This window comes from Homarus americanus, unplaced genomic scaffold (genome assembly GCF_018991925.1).
Source record: "Homarus americanus isolate GMGI-L3 unplaced genomic scaffold, GMGI_Hamer_2.0 scaffold16712, whole genome shotgun sequence".
In the NCBI taxonomy this organism is placed as follows: Eukaryota; Metazoa; Arthropoda; class Malacostraca; order Decapoda; family Nephropidae; genus Homarus; species Homarus americanus.
In genome coordinates this window covers 1,984,009-2,003,042 of record NW_024757794.1, presented here as the reverse complement: position 1 = coordinate 2,003,042, position 19,034 = coordinate 1,984,009, and the positions used below count along the sequence as shown (strand labels likewise).

General features: G+C 39.8%; 1 protein-coding gene across 1 annotated transcript in view; it reads right to left on the bottom strand.

The window, feature by feature from the left end:
* Window positions 1-2,459: 2,459 nt before the first annotated feature.
* The window catches only part of LOC121857786 (metaxin-2-like), a 47,355-nt gene continuing 30,780 nt past the window's right edge, over window positions 2,460-19,034 (bottom strand). The window contains exons 3-7 of the mRNA XM_042353991.1: window positions 9,606-9,682; window positions 9,163-9,255; window positions 7,482-7,646; window positions 4,400-4,476; window positions 2,460-3,948 (exon numbers count right to left, since the gene is read on the bottom strand). Coding sequence (XP_042209925.1) covers window positions 3,723-3,948; window positions 4,400-4,476; window positions 7,482-7,646; window positions 9,163-9,255; window positions 9,606-9,682 — 638 coding nt within the window. The 3' untranslated portion in view covers window positions 2,460-3,722. The remainder of the gene's footprint in view (window positions 3,949-4,399; window positions 4,477-7,481; window positions 7,647-9,162; window positions 9,256-9,605; window positions 9,683-19,034) is intronic.

Here is a 19,034-nt window from a genome sequence, read left to right as displayed (position 1 = left end):
TAAAATTTAATGTGCCTAACTATTTAAGTACATCCAGAATAATACACAAGCACCAAGAAATGACCTCGAAAACCCAACGTTATTTCTTGGTGCTTTTCCTCTTCCTCTTCCTTGCCTGAGTCTACTAACTCCTGTAGATCCTCCTCGGTCAGCTCAGTGTCGTGCTCTTCAATTAGCTCCCTAATCTCGTCCTCTGCCATGTCCTGGAAGCCTTCAGCAGCCACTTTCCTTGACAGTGCCAGGGTCTTTCTGAATATTTTCATTAAAATCCATCAAAATCATTTTCCTTGTCATCGTCTTAAGCACCAAACAGCTCCTCCCAGTCTTCTCCTTGAACAGGGCTAGAGGGTACGTGTTTTTTGAATCGTTTTCAATTAAAAAAATGTTACAGCACATGTATATTTTACCTAAACTGTGCCTGAATGAATATATTCTCAGAAATAAATAGTAGTTTTGCTGAAACGTGATGTATTTCAATGTAAAATAGGATAAAATACATGACGAAAACAAGAGACTTTACCTAACCTTCCGATGTTCAAGATATGTTACTCATTTTTTTAGTAGTTTTCGGTTAAAATACTCTTATATTAGTGATATTCTATTCATACTGTGCTTGATATAATACATTCACGGAAATGTAATATTTTTGCAACTACAATGCTGATGTCATCACAAGCGTGGCTACAGCGAGACTGACTGAGTGAGGGAGAGCTATGCGTGTGTGTGAGGTTGCGGGAGCGGGCGGTGTCCCGTTTTCGGTGCCGCGCGCGAGTTGAATAGCGTGCGATTTGAATGTACTTCAATTACTTCAATGTACAGAATATTCCTCCAGCGGGGCAATCCGCGTACAGTGAGTTCTGCTATAACGCGTGTTTTGATAACGCGAATTTGCTCTAACGCGATTTATGAATTCGGAACAATATTTGTATAACGCGATCGCTTGTTTGCTATAACGCGATTTTTGCTTACTATTTCTCCAATTTTGTGGTATTAACTGTGAATATGGTAAAGAAGAATATCTCCAAAAAGCATTCTGATGATAGAATTCCCGGTGATTATCGTAAAAGAAAGGATATAACACTTGAAGAGAAGCTTGATGTTATCAACCTCAAAATCACCCTTCTCCCCCATCAAGTTACATTCATATTTTTTCAAGGTAAAGTGTTAAATTTACTGTATGATTTCATTATTAGATATGAATGTAACATTTATTTAGACTGTGCTATCCTTTGTGTTAGGCTAACTACTAAATTTTTTCGATTTCGAGTAATCTGCACCTAACCCTATTTTCTCCATAAGCCCTGTTATTTCTATTACGCGATTTTCTATAACACGATATTTTACAAGAACACAATTATCGCGTTATAGCAGAACTACCTGTATTTGCAAATCTCTGTATTATAAACCCGCGTATGTTAAGGGCCGACTGTATACTGTACTGTATAGCAATATTTTTTTTATTTCGCGAGGGAAATCGGGCAGAAAATATTTAAAATGTACCGCCATGGCAAACAAATGAGTTACTTGCTCACCAGAGGCGCCACCATGGCTCCCACACTCAGTCTTTCTGAGTGACGAGAAAGCAGCCGACTCTGCTGCAGATTACGACTTCTAAGGTGAGTGTAAATGGGTTGCTAGTGACGTGAAAAGTGAAGTGAAGTTAATGGAAAGCTTAATGGAAAAGATTTTATACTGCAACTAATATTTTTGGTGTTCGTTTATGTAGGTGTGGGATTGTCAAGTGAGGGTGGCAGTGTGGCGTCTACTGCCGAGTCTGGTGTTCCCAGGATGGTGTTCCTTGATATTGAGATTGAAATAGCCAGTTGTTATGTTAAGTTTAGTCACTTTCTTGGCCTCCGGAACCTAACCTTATTTTCCCCATTGATTACATGTAATTATATATCGTGATTTAGTATACAGCGAACATCGTTGGACCCTATCTCGCGATATATCCCGACCCTCCTGTACAGTATTTTAAGACATTTTGGGGGAGCTTTATTGTTGGGATGTATCTAAGCTTTTATTATGGGAGTCTATGGGAAAAAAATTTACTTATGAAATATTTGTCAGAAATGGAACCCATTCATAAATTGTTGACTGCCTGTATTTGAAGTTGACTGGATTTTTCTTTGGCATGAATATTATATAGAGAAATTTGCTGACACCTTAGTGAACACATTAAAAGATTTTTAAGGATCACTTTTTGACTACAGTATATAGTACTGTAATATATAAGCAGCTTGAAGAATGAATTCAGTGTGTTCTGAGACACTGGCAGTGCAGGTGCATTTATTATCTGTTTGGGGATGAAGAAAAGGAAATAAAAGAACCATTAATGAACCAAATAACCATGAATGTATAAAGGAACCATTAACAGAAGAATGACTACCTTAATGATTAACTTAAACCAACCACTTGACTTTTTCTCTTCAAAACACTTGTTATTAAAACTCAATTAATGACAGATTCTAAAATTTATTGTAAAATATATGTGGGGCCAGTCCAGATTATTTACATGCAATACGGCATGTCTATTGGAGTACTGTACTGTATGTGGCAAGCTGTAAACATATCTCAGAAAAATCACCGTACAAAGAAAGGGTTTGGATGAAATTATTATATATTACTTTGTTTGTATATATTATATGTTCTGTTATTATACACTTATGAGGCACAAGATTCACTTATACAATTTAGTTGCATAAGAAAAATAAAAGGAATAAATTTCTCTTGCCTATATATTTTCACACAACAATAAAGTATTAAAAAGTTATTGATTAGCCTTCGGTACACCTTTTCACATATCCGTTGAGACATTGTTACATAACTATTAGACAAATTTCATAACCGAATGACAGAACACATATCGAATGACAATCTAAAATAACTGTTCGTTCATGCTAACGGAAGTGATTGACATAAGTTATGAAGTTGACAGACGTGAACAATAAACCGACAGTCTACATATAGTTTGAAAATGTAACAATTGGAGAATGACATACCACCAACAGTTATTTTAGATTGTCATTCGATATGTGTTCTGTCATTCGGTTATGAAATTTGTCAAATAGTTACGCAGCAATGTCTCAACGAATATGTGAAAAGGTGTATTATGGATCTATTTACACTATAATTAAGTTACTAAAAAGCAGAGGCAAGTCTGTGTTGCTGTATGAAAGGCCTTGAAATAGCAATACAGGAAAATAAGATGAAAAATGCGTGATAGGTCACCACATTAACAAATTATAAAAATTAAAAACTTACTCACCATTAAAAGAAATTCCTTCTTTTCTTGTCTTTACAACACAACAAAGTGCTTAATTTTGTTCTATTTAAATCTTGAAAATTACAGTATACTGTACAGTAATTTTGTTTAACTGTTTTCCATAAAATCGATTTCCCAAAAAATATCAATGCAGTTTGGCCACAATACATATCATTTCCAGATATCCTCACTGATATGTACAACTTTTTAAATATAACTGACCCAGCCACCTCTGAAACCTATATCGCAATATTAATGACCGAGACCTTCACTGTCAAACACTTTCAACTGCTATGTCACAAGAATGGTCTCCTTTACAGCTGCTCGTATTTTATATTTCCTAGTTTATTTATATTTTTTTCATCTCCCCCCCACCCTATTTTCCTATCATGTTTTTTGTAAAGACAGACAGATATATGCAACATCACCCAAGAATATGTGATGAACCTCTACATGATCACATTGGTAGCTGGTTCAAATCTTCCAACTTATCATAATCTCCTTCACCATTGCCATTGCTGCTGCCTCCATTATTTCTCTCAAAGAAGTCCTTTTCAATCACCCGGCAGAGTTTCACTAAATTGCCAAATGATCGTACAATGGTTGCCAATCGGTTGTCTGGCAGTGGGGTTGTTAGAAGAGTGAAGAGATGTCCAAACACCAAAGCATCAAGTTCAGTTGGGCTGTAAATACAAAATAAAATACTATTATAATTTTCCCAGGTAAAAATAAAGTAGATTAGTTAAAAGCCAGAGCTACTGTGAACCAGACTAAGTTACTAATGTATAAATAAACAAAAGTTTTTCATGGATTTAACTCCCTTATAAATCATGGGGCTGCTGTAACTATAAGTTAGGCTTACATTGATGTTTAAGTTATGTTTTTGAACATCCAGTGTATTAAATGTTGGTCAGGTATGAAATGTGGAATTATGCAGGTAACAAAGCTGGAATTATATTTTGAAATGCTGTACATTATTTATCATAGCTAGATATTAACACATTTCTGTACACTAATAAATACGAATACTTAGAGATAACAACTTAGATATTATTCCTCCATTTACTATTAAATCTCCTTGAGACTACTCCTCATCATACAGAGGTAAGCATCCCCAAGAAAAATATTTCTTACCTGTTACCAAAGAAGAATTCGTGCTTGTCTAAGCGCTCGGAAAGAGCACTACAGCAATGCTCCACTTCATTATACACCTTATGAGAAAAGTTACACATTAGAAAGAAATAGCAAAGATATGAGTATACTGTACAGTAGGGGGCAGTGAAATTTTGCTCAAAGCTGCACTCTTCAGGCATTGTTCCTTATACATATCTAAGACTCCATGCCAAATTTGAAGCTGATATGTCGAGGTTTAGTCTGCCGCATTTTCTACTGAAATTTTTAAATTTACCTACAGTACTAGCCAAACAGCCGCTGTGGCGGTGCAATGTTCTGTTCAGTGTTTATCAACTTTTTTTCATATCTCTTATTTCATTTAAGTTGTCTTGTTGCAGATGAGTATGGTGCTATGTCTATATTGATTATCAGCCTTTTCTTATTTCATTTCTCAATGTTGTGTTACTGTACTGTAATGTAGGGGAGACCTGGGTAAGTAGCTGCCATTGCTACTGCCACCTTAACTGACTATGGCATTATCACAAAGGATGACAAGAGTCAGGTTATTGGACCACATAAGCTGCGGGATGCGAGACAAAAATACCGATTTAAGAGGCAAGAAATTGAGATGGCTAGTTTAGATAATTTGACGTCACTCTATTTTGATGGTAAGAAGACCGCCACTCGTGTGATGATAAAGAATGAGAAGACCGAGAAATGGAGTTCGAGGATGATGGTGAAAGATCATTATGTCATCATGGTTGAGCCTGGCAATGAATATCTCACACATGTGACTCCCAAGACTGGACACGGAAAGCAGATTGCCAAAACTATTCACGAGTTTCTGGTGGAGAAAAATCTAACCCAGCAGCCCATTGTGTGTGTTGGTTGTGATGGAACCAATGTAAATGTAGGATCAGAAAATGGAGTCATTCATCATCTTGAAATGTTACTTGGTCACCCGCTCCATTATTTCATATGTCAGCTTCACGGAAATGAGCTGCCTTTCCGCGCAGTTTTTTATCACTATGATGGTAAACCAAGTGGTCCTGAGCATTGGCGTGGTCCCATTGGAAAGCAGATCAAGGAGTCTTTGTCTGAGCTTCCAGTTGTCGCCTTCCAGCCAGTCAGTTTCCCTGATTTCCCTGTGTTTAATGATGAAGTGGAGAAAGATCTGTCCTGGGATCAGAAATACCTGTATAGGATTTGTAAAGGAGTTATCACAGGTGTTGTTGAAGATGACTTGGCTGCTATTGAGCCAGGTCCTCCCTGTGTGTCAAGGTGGAACACCTTATGGAGTAGAATCCTCAGGCTGTATGTAGCAACATCAAGACCCAGCCATGAGTTGAAAAGAATTGTCATTACAATAATAAAGTTCAGTGCTCCAATGTGGTTTTACATCAAGATACACCCTTACGTAACACACGGCTCAAGGAACGTATTCCAGTCCCTGCTATATATGAAACACCTGAATAGTGAGGAGGAGACGATAGTGAAGAAGGCTGTCCAGAGAAATGCATACTTCGCCCACACAGATCAACTTCTTCTTGGTATGTGTGCAGATGAGGACATGACTGTTAGAGAAAAAGCTGTCTCAATGATAAGAAAAATTAGAGAGGAGAATCAGCAAAAGGAAGAATGCACTGGCAGATCTGAAGAGGAGGAGGAAGATTCTGATGCTGCTGTTGACGAGAATTTGTTAAACTATACTGATGAGGAGGGTAAAGATGGAGATGGGAATGAGGATGTGCCTCCTGTAGTCAACATGAGAAAGGTGGTGACTCCGAAACTAAAGTGACAAGCAAAAAACTATCATTCCATGATTAACTGGAGGAATGAACTCAAGACTGAGCCTCCTTACATTGCTTCTCTGTCAAATCTACAGGTTAATGACATTCTTGAGACACCATTAGTGGTGCCCAAGTGGCCAAACAGCACTCAGGCGGTCGAGAGAGGCATAAAAGTGATGACTGAAGCTTGCACTGAAGTGACGGGATACGAATCGAGAGATGGATATATTAGGCAAAGATTATTGTCTAGGAAAATGATGCCAAGGTTCCGCACAAAAAAGAATTTCAATATGAACTTGTAATGATTTTCTATACGGTGTACCTGTAAAATAACATGTGAATTAAATCGATGTCACCCATGTAAAATTTATCATTATCCTGGAAAACATTAAATGACACCTAATTTTTGGTATACACTAAAAGTTGACAAAAAGTCGTTCGCGATGCGGCAGGGTAAGTATGCATGAAATGGCATGAAATTTTGCACAGGTGTTTGTTACAGCCATACAAACGATGCCTGAAAAGTGCAGCCTGCAACTCAAATAAAAGTGTTTTTTCCCTGCCCCCTACTGTACAGACATTTAAATATCTGACTATAAAATATCTATTACAGCAATACAGTATGGTCAAAATGTGGTTGAAGGTTCTGTATAGGTATTGCACTGTACAGTATTCCAAATGTATTATGAATATTAAGTTTTGTGGATGGTATACCATTCTTGCTACCCCAGGACTGTAATGGTGCTTGTACATTATTTTTTCAATGTTTGTGAAGTTATTCATCATCTTGCTTTCACAAAGATGTTTATCATTGTTAGCAGCCAATAGGATGTGTATAATGTTAATGCTAAATGAAAACATGTAAAGTACTGTATTTCTTATATTTATAATGGACGTATATTGTATATCACATATTATGGTGAGTACAGTAAACATGTATTTCTTCTAGTGTTTGTTATTTCTAATTCTTTCAGTATTCATATTTCATTTTATATTACTGCTTCTTATCTGATAGTAAGTAATAAGCTGTGAGTTCCTCCACTCCTGCCACATGAGTACAGTACTGTCTGCTCTCAAACAACTCGGCACCAATAATAATTTCACTTACTGTTCATCTAATGTCTGGCAGTATAATATTTCTTATTGTGTAATCTTGTTTTTATTAATTGGATGTATGAACTATGCAGTACATCCAGTAAAAAGGTATATGCTTACAAACGCCAGGGGTAAAGTTAAAATGAGTTATCCGAGCACAAAATTCAGTTAAGATATGAAGATAATGATTCTGAACTAACACTCAAAACAACATTTACCTCCTCCAGGGACTTCTGCTTCCACCCAAGAACACGCAAGCGTCGTGTGACTTGATTATGCTTCTGGTTTGTTAGAATACGGTTAATTGGCCATGGATAGACAGACCCAAATCGCGGTTTTGTTACCTCTTCAAATGTTACTTGATCAATCCATGAAATGTATAACTGAAACAAATACAGTACAGGTAAAATGTAAAAAATATAGAGTACATGTTCTGTACTATACTTTAAAATTTACAGTACTGTATAGTACAACATTGGTAAAAAAAAAGTATATTATTAGGAAGAGACTGGAAAGATATATTTCTCCCCCCTAATTGTCTGGATATTTTGGGAGTGACCTGTGTTTATATAAGGAAACAGAGATTTAGTTTTACGATGAGTACTAACTTATACAAGATATTAATTACACATAATCTCCTCAGTGGACATGTTAACCCAATACTAATGGAGTGCTAACCCAGAACAACCCTTGAAGAAATTAACCAACTTAAATATGGTGAAAACAATAATTACTTTAAGAGAATAGTATCATAGCTAACTCTGCTTCTTCATCTAAAGAATATGGGGCAATACTTTGGTTTTGGAATGGCTAAATGGGAAGGTGGTTTTGTATCCAAGTTCTTTTATAAACTTCATATGTGATTTTTTCTTTAATGGTGTCTTTTTCATTTTGTTCAGTACCCTGAGTGTCTAGTGGTGATGATTGTACAAGAGGCACTGAACTGAGTCATTGGATGGTCTAAGGTTACCCTGATCCCCTGAACAACACTGGGGTAGTCTGTGGAGTTATGGGAGTTTGTAGGGCCAGTTATTTGAGCCCTTGTGTATATTTACTGTAGCAAAGTTAATTCCCTGAGTGGGTTACATAGTCACAATAGCACTTTGAACACTTTCACACCTCCTCTCCTATATGTAGTTACCTTCACTTATGAGTTACATGGAAAGGGAGGGAGGGGGGGTAAGGCCATAAATGAAGAATTGCTTCTGAAATCCCATTTTATAAAAGACCCAAGACCAGGTGACTCATGTCCGTCTCTCCTCCCTTGGGGGTCACAGCAAAGTCAGTTGGAGGTGGGGGTCGGGCCCTGTACAGCATTCCTGGCTGGTGGCTTTGTCTGAAGTGGAAGTCATACTGCTAGTGTGATGTCACAATTAATTTACGTCCAGTTGTCTGTGGATATGGTACCAACAGGGAGGTACTGCATAAATAATCAATAAACTAGAATCAGCTGGCATCACCACGAGGTGTCTTGGGTACTGATACCACTGACCTGTCTGGGTATTACAACACTTACTTGGTCTTGACTGGTTTATAAAATGGAATTTCTGGAACAAATTGTAGTCAATATGGCTATAATAAGTTTTACACATTTACATCTTAAAAAATACTGTATTTATAATTCTTAATGTATAAGACATGACAATAACAATTTTGATATAATAAAGGCTATTACAGGTTTTAATCATTATCAAAACAAATACCTGTACTGTACTGTACTTCATTAATTTTTTATTAGTATTATTATCAAGACATTTATTATTATCTTCACCAATACCTACTGTACAGGTATTGTATATACAGTACAGTATATCATAAATTACCTGAGTAAGCGCAGTGTATCAATAACTACTTGAACATCTTAAGAAAACTGCAATTTGTAAGTAACCTGTGTCTTACCTCAGCATTTGCCAAAACGTTGCTGACAAGTGACATGTAGGCTCTCATATCTGCCTTCTGTGTGGTGTCCAGCCCCTCTGTCAGTGTCACACCCTGCCAAACACATTGATATTCAACTTGTGGCTTTGAAACTCAATTAAACCATCATTTGCAAGGGATTATTAATCTATTGGTTGACTATAAGAAAAAGGGTTACACTGTACTGTACTGTGTAACTCTGTCCCAATGAAACATACTGTACTGTACTCCTTACATCCACTCATCTCTCACCTTCCTATCTCTCTTCTCTCAATCTTCCTTTCCTTACTGCTCTCACTCATCTACCCTCATTTACTCTTACCTCTCCCCTTCATTTTTTCTCCTCACCCCTCTCCCCTTTGCTTCTCCCCCTCATCTCTCCTCTCGCCCGTATCTCTCCCTCTCCCCTTGGTTATCCCCCTCACCTTATTCGCGACAAAGGCTACAATGGGGTCCAGTTCTGCTACCACAAATGCACCCGCCTTGATGAAGGGCACACGACCTGCAATACACAAGTAGATTAGTAAACACACTGATTTAAAATTTAATTAACCATTCATTCTTGTGGTAATTAGTCATACAAAGTACTGAACTTTATAATTACTCAAACTAGGTAATTAGCCACTGATTATGGGTATTAAGTATGTAGTATTTAATAACAGTCTCCCACCAAAAGTATTGTTAGCCATGGGATTGATGTGATTCGAGGTTTTCTGAGCAATATTACTCGACCTGTTTCTGAAAGGTTGGTGGTTTTACATTTGCGACCTTTGAGCATGAATGAGTATAAACATTTTTGAACGATACATGGATTAATATACCTAAATGGATTTTTTGTTATACAGGGTACTATATTGAAGTATCTAGTATATGCCATACAAGGATGACTCCCTCCCCAAATCCTACCTCCATCTCTAGCTGTTGCTGATATGGTGAGCAGGCATACCAACTTACGATGATGCACTGGGGATCATATCAAAGCATTTCATCTAGCGTTTCAATTTGCAGCGACGGAAAATCTAATGACACTTTTATGGGGGACTGTACACTCAGCCACACACACACACCCTCCAAACATGGACACTCAGCCCCTCAACTCACACACACACCTTCCAAGCATACACACTTAAACCCCCCCACATGCACAAACACACCCATCCATCAAAGCGTATTTTTGAAGTAAATCGATATTTTGTTGGAAAGTCAAAACTTACATGTTTACATTGTAAAGATAGTCTATATTTATACGAAAATGTATACCAAGGTTATTTATAACTTACAGGCACAGCGTAATTGACTTTTTAAATCTAATTATTTCAAGGGCCATTAATTAAAACTAATTTCTCTAATTTTTAAATTGTGAACCCAGATCCTTAATCAGCAGGTGAGAGTACTGCACCTTTTCATGAAATTTTAATAAAATCTATGTTTAGGAAAGTGAACACTAATGCGTTTAAATGGTAGTTATTCTAAGTATACAAAAAAATGTATATAAAGGTAATTTAAAACCTACAGCCACAGCGTAATTGAAGTTTTAAATATTTTTGTCTTAATTTATTTTAAATGTTAACTTGCCACCCATTCACAAATGACACTTGGAGGCGGGAGCCGGGATATAGTGTGTGAAACGTCCTATGGGGTTACTGGCAATTCATTTCCCCGCCGCCAGTGAGAGCGTTTGTGCCGCCATGCGAGACCTACAGTGCTAGTCATGGAGAAATTATGACTAGCAAAAGAGTGTCAGCCACGCACACGTACCTACCCTCCCACCTATCATGACGTCACTACTAAAGAATCTTAAACTTTAACATCCGAAGTTAATATGAATACATTTTACACTCAACTACTGAGGGTTGGGGGAGACTATTGAGGGTTGGGGGAGACTATTGAGGGTTGGGGGAGACTATTGAGGGTTGGGGAAGACTATTGAGGGTTGGGGAAGACTATTGAGGGTTGGGGGAAGGCTATTGAGGGGTGGGGAGACTATTGAGGTTGGGGAGACTACGAGGGTTGGGGGGCTATTGAGGCCGATGAAGATTATTGAGGGTTGGGGAAGACTATTGAGGGTTGGGGGAGACTATTGAGGGTTGGGGGAGACTATTGAGGGTTGGGGAAGACTATTGAGGGTTGGGGAAGACTATTGAGGGTTGGGGAAGACTATTGAGGGTTGGGGAAGACTTTTGATGGTTGGGGAAGACTTTTGAGGGTTGGGGAAGACTATTGAGGGTTGGGGAAGACTATTGAGGGTTGAACTGAATTTTTGAATTGAAACAATTTATTTAGCCAGAAGAACACAGATACAGAGTGGATAATAATAACAATATTAACATGGCTGAGCCAGTTGAGAACCTGAGCTCTCCTGTAGGCACCTGATATATACTATACCGGTACATGTAACTCAAGGAAGTAAAATGTAACATTTAGTATCAACTGGAATAGTACACATAGCTTGGTGGTAATAAGAACATCTCATAATGTTACTACGGTTATCACTTCAATATATTTATTGCAATGGTAATTTCTTATGTATTTACATGATAATTTCCGATAAAATGGGTTTGATGGTACAATAAAAGGAGGTACTGTGTATATAGTAGGTATTACAAGAAATATTAATGCTTAGACAATAGATATTTTTTAAGAGATGATTTAAAGGAAGGGAGCGTAGTCTTTGCTCAGATGGGGGGTGGGGGTAAGTTGTTCCACACCTTCACACCATGATATTTTATGGAGGTCTGGGACTGAGAGGAGCGCATGGGGGGGTGGTCTTAGTTGCTCTGAGTGCCTTAAGTTGTATCTCTGATTATTCCGGAACTGGAAATAATTTTTGTCAAGCAAGTGATTGATAGATGTGTAAACAAAGAGGGCACAGCAGGTGTTAATATCTTCGAATTTTAAAATTTTCAATTTAGCAAATTTTTCGTTTGTGTAATGTTTTTTTTTTTTTCAAATACTGTAGATCATTGTCCGTACCGTACAAATCTCTTTTGTGCAGCAGTAACCAGGGATTGGGGAAGATTACTGAGGGTTGGGGATGAGCAGTACTATTTTTGATTTGGGAAGGATTGGGGAGGATAATAGTGTGTATTTTCATGTTTTTATTTATATTAAAAACGAAGAGAGAGAGAGAGAGAGAGAGAGAGAGAGGAGAGAGAGAGAGAGAGAGAGAGAGAGAGAGAGAGAGAGAGAGAGAGAGAGAGAGGAGAGAGAGAGAGAGAGAGAGAGAGAGAGAGAGAGAGAGAGAGAGAGAGAGAGAGAGAGAGAGAGAGAGAGAGAGAGAGAGAGAGAGAGAGAGAGAGAGAGAGAGAGAGAGAGAGAGAGAGAGAGAGAGAGAGAGAGAGAGAGAGAGAGAGAGAGAGAGAGAGAGAGAGAGAGAGAGAGAGAGAGAGAGAGAGAGAGAGAGAGAGAGAGAGAGAGAGAGAGAGAGAGAGAGAGAGAGAGAGAGGAGAGAGAGAGAGAGAGGGAGAGGGAGAGAGAGAGAGAGAGAGAGAGAGAGAGAGAGAGAGAGAGAGAGAGAGAGAGAGAGAGAGAGAGAGAGAGAGAGAGAGAGAGAGAGAGAGAGAGAGAGAGAGAGAGAGAGAGAGAGAGAGAGAGAGAGAGAGAGAGAGAGAGAGAGAGAGAGAGAGAGAGAGAGAGAGAGAGAGAGAGAGAGAGAGAGAGAGAGAGAGAGAGGGAGAGAGAGAGAGAGAGAGAGAGAGAGAGAGAGAGAGGGAGAGAGAGAGAGAGAGGAGAGAGAGAGAGAGAGAGAGAGAGAGAGAGAGAGAGGGAGAGAGAGAGAGAGAGAGAGAGAGAGAGAGAGAGAGAGAGAGAGAGAGAGAGAGAGAGAGAGAGAGAGAGAGAGAGAGGGAGAGAGAGAGAGAGAGAGAGAGAGAGAGAGAGAGAGAGAGAGAGGAGAGAGAGAGAGAGAGAGAGAGAGAGAGAGAGAGAGAGAGAGAGAGAGAGAGAGAGAGAGAGAGAGAGAGAGAGAGAGAGAGAGAGAGAGAGAGAGAGAGAGAGAGAGAGAGAGAGAGAGAGAGAGAGAGAGAGAGAGAGAGAGAGAGAGAGAGAGAGAGAGAGAACGACAAAAGTCCCAACCCTGTCCAGCGCAGCTCATCTGAAGCAAGTCGTCAACAGCAACTCATAAGAAAGGTTGTTGTGCTGAACACTCGCTATACGATGTCACATTTGGAGGGTAACTGTGATTGGCAAGCTGCAAGTGGTGACGTCATCCAAAATGGCGGTCATGACAACACCCCAGCCTTATGAGTTGATGTTGAGAAATTTTTAGTACCAGTGCCAGTGGACACACACACACACACATACTTGACTGGAAGGCCCATGTAAATAACACAGTCAAGGCAGCCTCGTACCGTCTCTACATGCTACGAAGACTTAGGTCACTTGGGACACCCACGTCAGAGCTGAGGACCATCTACAACGCCTTTATTCTCCCCAAACTAACGTATGCGTCACCAGCCTGGTCGTCTTCTCTCAACTCCACCCAACAACGTCAGCTAGAGAAGGTACAGAAAAGGGCCTGCAGAATCATGCTCGGCGCAGAATACTCCGGCTACACCAATGCTCTCTCCACCCTGGAAATGCCATCCCTCGGTGACCTCCACCACCAAGCACTGGAAAGGTTTGGCCGTGGAGTACTGCACCACCCTCGCCATCGCCACCTCCTGCCACCTGCAGCCCCCCACCCACCTCGCGCAGTCCGCCACTACAACAAAATTCAGCCCATAAGAGCCCGCACCGATAGATATAAGAATAGCACCATCCCATCTATTGTTAAAATAATAAACAACTCCTGATTTATGTACTGTATAGCCCTGTAAATGTATTCAATGCATATTATATCATTATGTCTAAATCTAATGTAAGTCTGTATATTTTCAGCCACCTGCTGCAACTCTATTAATAAACCGTTTATTATTATTATTATTATTATTATATATATATATATATATATATATATATATATATATATATATATATATATATATATATATATATATATATATATATATATATATATATATATATATATATATATATATATAAATAAACTAAAAAAAATATTAATGTTTTGAATTTAATACGACAAGGATTTTTTCTCACTTATATGATGACTTAATGATAATAAGTTGTAATTGATAATATAAATTGATAGCAACTGATGTTACTAATAATAATTAATAATGGTATGCAGGATTATTAATTAATAGTAAGGGTTGGGAAGTACAATTAGAGGATGTTGGAAAACTTCGTCAGGTTAGAGAGAGAGAGACTCGGACCTTCGTCAGGTAGTGGTAGTGGTTCAGGCGTCGTGGCCAGGTTTTCTGGTTCCAGTAATCAATAGTAACTCATAAGTTGGGTTGTTCTTGTGACTGTCAGCTAGATGATGTCACAGTTTGGAGATTGTCTAGACTCTAGAGGAACTGTGATTGGTTGTTGAGGACCACCAGCTCTGACAACACAAATTGGTGAGTGTCCAGAAGCATTGCGATTGGTTGATGAGCTTTTTAAAATCTAGTAATATATATACGTACAACGTCGCGTATTTCTTGTCTATTATGAAGAATAGATAAAATATCATATAACAAAGAATAATATTTATTATATATAAATAAAACTTTAAGGTTTAAGATGATAATCTTTATTCTAAGACGAACGTGAGTAAACAGCCAATCATAAGCAGAGATCCTTATATGACATCATCCAAGATGGCGGGTCATGGCAGCACCCCGTCTTATGTGGTGCTGTTGAAGACTTTGTAATAGTTGTCTTGGCGACGGCGTCTTGTTTTATATTGAATAAATTACATTATTTACGTCTCTTCTCAAGTTATATACTTTACTAAGCTGCATGAACCCCACCACACTAGGCACGATAATTCCCGCTGCCTGCACGCGACTCCTCACAATAGCGCAAGGATTTTCTACACGCAATACATCATCAACTGTGCAGGTTACATCTTCATGGTAAACTACCGCTCGATAATGGATACCTTCTTTGAGATAAAGCTGTTAAAATGAAGAAAAAAATTACAAGAAAAAGTTTATTTTGCAATGCTAAAAAAGTTCCCGTGTATAAGGTATATGTAATATTATAGATAGGAGTTCATCAGTAATACAAGCCATCAGTTTCCACTTCCTAAACACGGCAGACAGCCTACACCATGGTAAAGCTATAAGTCACTGGGCCAGGGCGCGTGCAGGGTGTTAGGTGAGGCAGATGGGAGCAAATGTTCAGAGTGGCAGGTAACGGATGCCAGAGACGGTGAATTATGGCGGGGTGTGAGGGCCCCGTGACCCACAGGATAAGGAAAAAAGAAAAGTATAGTGATTCGTTTTTACTATTTCCAAGGTAGATTTAAAGTTTGATAAGGAATTATGAGGTGGGGAGGGGGTCAAGTAGTCTTAATCCTCACATCAATATGTATATCAAACATTTGAATGACATAGGATAATTTGGATTAGGTCAGGTGAGAAAATAACTACAAATAAGTGGAAAAAAAAATGGTGATCGATGAATGAATTGCTTACACTGTGAGGTTTGTGACTGGTGATGAGAAGGTGGGTTGTGATTGGTTCAGAAGTAAATATAGTCAAAGATTCTGTTTGTACAGTACTTCTTCCTGTGTAAGTTTGGTAAGTACACATGAAACAAGCCTTTACACCTCTGAAGTTCTGGCATCTTGAGTAGTAAAGACATTCTGATTTTGACCCGTGACCTCCAAAAGTTACTGGCCAAGAAAGTTTAAATTACTTTTTAGTATATGTGCTCGTCAGGTCACCAACAGTTTACCATGGACAAAAAATATGCCTCCACTTGCTCAATGAGAGTAAAATAAATTCAAAGGTAGTCAAAACTATAAACCACAAACATCAATAACACGATAACAATAAGCTTTAGTACACCCGTCATCACAATAAGGAGAGATATGGACGGTGTAGGGAAGAGTGAGTAGTGTGGTGAGTAGTGTGGCGAGCGAGTAGCGTGGTGAGCGAGTAGCGTGGTGAGTGAGTAGGGTGGTGAGTGAGTAGGGTGGTGAGTGAGTAGGGTGGTGAGTGAGTAGCGTGGTGAGCTAGTAGCGTGGTGAGTGAGTAGGGTGGTGAGTGAGTAGGGTGGTGAGTGAGTAGCGTGGTGAGTGAGTAGGGTGGTGAGTGAGTAGCGTGGTGAGCTAGTAGCGTGGTGAGTGAGTAGGGTGGTGAGTGAGTAGGGTGGTGAGTGAGTAGTGTGGTGAGGCAGTGGCCAGCGGTCAAGCCGAGTAGTGTGGTGAGCTGGTGGCGTGAGGTGAGGTGGTGGGCGTGGTGGAGGTGGAGGTGGTCAGTGGTGGCGGTGGTGTGGTGGGAGCCCGAGGTAGGCGTGGTGAGGCGGTGGCGTGGTGAGGCGGAGTGGTGGCGTGGTGGGCAGTGGTGGCGTGGTGGGCGGGGGTGGTGGCGTGGGGTGGATTGGTGGTGTGGTGGGCAGTGGCGTGGTGGGCAGTGTGGCGTGGTTGGGTGGTGTGGGGTGAACAGGTGGTGTGTGGTGGAGTGAGATTGGTGGTGGGTGGTGGTGTGGTGGTGGGAGTGGTGTGGTGGTGGTGGTGTGGTGGTGGTGGTGTGGTGGGCGGTGGCGTGGTGGGCAGGGTGAACAGTGGGAGCGAGGAGTGGTGTGAACAGGCGAGGTAGCGTGAGGTGGGAGCGAGTGGCGTGGTGGGAGCGAGGTGGTGTGGTGGGCAGTGGCGTGGTGGGCGGAGTGGCGTGGTGAGCAGGTGGCGTGGTGGGCGGAGTGGCGTGGTGGGAGGAGCGAGTAGTAGCGTGGTGGGTGAGTAGTGTGGTGAGTGAGTAGTGTGGTGAGCGAGTAGTGTGGTGAGTGAGTAGCGTGGTGAGTGAGTAGTGGTGAGCTAGTAGTGTGGTGAGCGAGTAGTGTGGTGAGCGAGTAGCGTGGTGAGCGAGTAGTAGCGTGGTGGGTGACTGCCGCACTGCGTCCCACACATCCACATTTTCTCACCAGCCATAACTGTATTGTTTAATGTTTCCGCCACCCCCCTCCTCTCTTTTCACCTGTCTGTTTCTGCCTTTTCCTATGTACGTCTATACTCTTGTTTCTTACCCTGTTTTAGTTGGCCTGTCACACACATGTACGCATTTATACATAGACACACAAACGTAAATTATATACGGACAGACATGTAAACACATATGTACTTACACACACTACATGCATAAAAACGCATGTACAAAACAGAATAAGGTGAATTTCGTCATTAAATTAGGGGTAGTGTTGAAAAAAAAATCGATAAAAACTTCATATAGAAATTGGAACATGTAAAAATAAGGCAGCCTAGATTATTTCCCGCGAAAAAGTACTGAAACACCCAAGCGCTACCCCTCACCCCGGGTCATGGTACAAATCTATTTTTAGCCACCAATTTAGCGGCATCCAAAACATAGACACCCCCAAAGGCGCAGCATCGCCTGGCGTTCCACCTCTAATGCTGGGGGCGGATTTGTTAACACGAACGCCGTATGGATGTGAGGGATTTACAAAAATATATTGATTTAAATACAGCGAGAAAGGATTTAAATCATGCACGTGGATGGAGACAGATTAAAATTTAATGTAAAACACGTAATGAGTTGATTTAAACAACAAGGAAGGAAATGGATTAAAATTGGTGGATTTGTAACGAGGGGAATCGACTAAACCTTAAAACGCAATTTAATTGACATAACTTTGTGGAAATTAATATATACATGGTAAAATTTGCTTTGTTTAATTTAAGGCGGTTTGCTGTCATGACATAACTACACTAACTAAATTTGGTTAGGTTAGAATGATGTATTAAGATTATCTACATGATTGCCACACACACACACACCGAAAGTTATAAAGTGCAGAGATTATCTTGTACCCAGAGGTAAAAATAAACCCAACGTTATATGTTAGCTGATCCAATGGACCGAGTTGGTTGGTGGACACTGGACAGTGATTTGCCTCAGCTGGTGATGTTACAGTTGATGAAGTGATGACCTGAGCTGTGTTGACGAGGGTGCTGTGTGGTGGAGTATGTTTGGTTAGATTAGGATATGTTACTTTAAGTTTGGTTAGGTTTACTTTAAGTTAGGTTAAATTAATTTAGGTTAGGATACGTTACTTTAAGTTAGGTTATGTTACTTTAATTTAGGTTAGGTTACTTAAAGTTAGGATACGTTACTTTAAGTTAGGTTGGGTAAGGTTACTTAAGGTTAGGATACGTTACTTTAGGTTAGGTTACTTAAGGTTAGGGTACGTTACTTTAAGGTGTTTAATCACCAGATGAAATAAGCTGGGGTGTCTAATCTTTAGGTGATCCAATTTACCTTTGTGTGGGTGGGTGGGTGTGTGTGTGGGTGGGTGTGTGTGTGTGTGGGTGGGTGTGTGTGCACCTCTCACAACACCAAAAGTTAATCGTACAAGTCTACGGTCTCCGTGTGTAACGTTTCATTACAATACTGTAGTTTTGCCTTCTTCTAGTATGATTGACTTACTGAGCATATAAAATGCAGTTATGTATATATCTAACTTCGTGAGTGCGTGTGGTGCAGGTTGGTCCGCACACCTGGATAGAATTACCTGTGGCAATCAATAGAGATGCAGTGCTCCCCTTAGCGACACAATAACTTTAAAAGCTAAAATGGTTCAGCGTCAACCCGTCCAGACCCAGCAACTCTTTAAAGCTGTAACAAAGGAGCATCAAATCATCCTAAGTGGATCGGCAGAGCACACCAACTTAAAAAAAATATATATATAAGAACCCAGCATTAATGAGCCAGATATTGTCCTCCATACAAAATAACTTTAAAAACCAAAACAAAACATTATCACACCGCCTTACTGTACCTCCC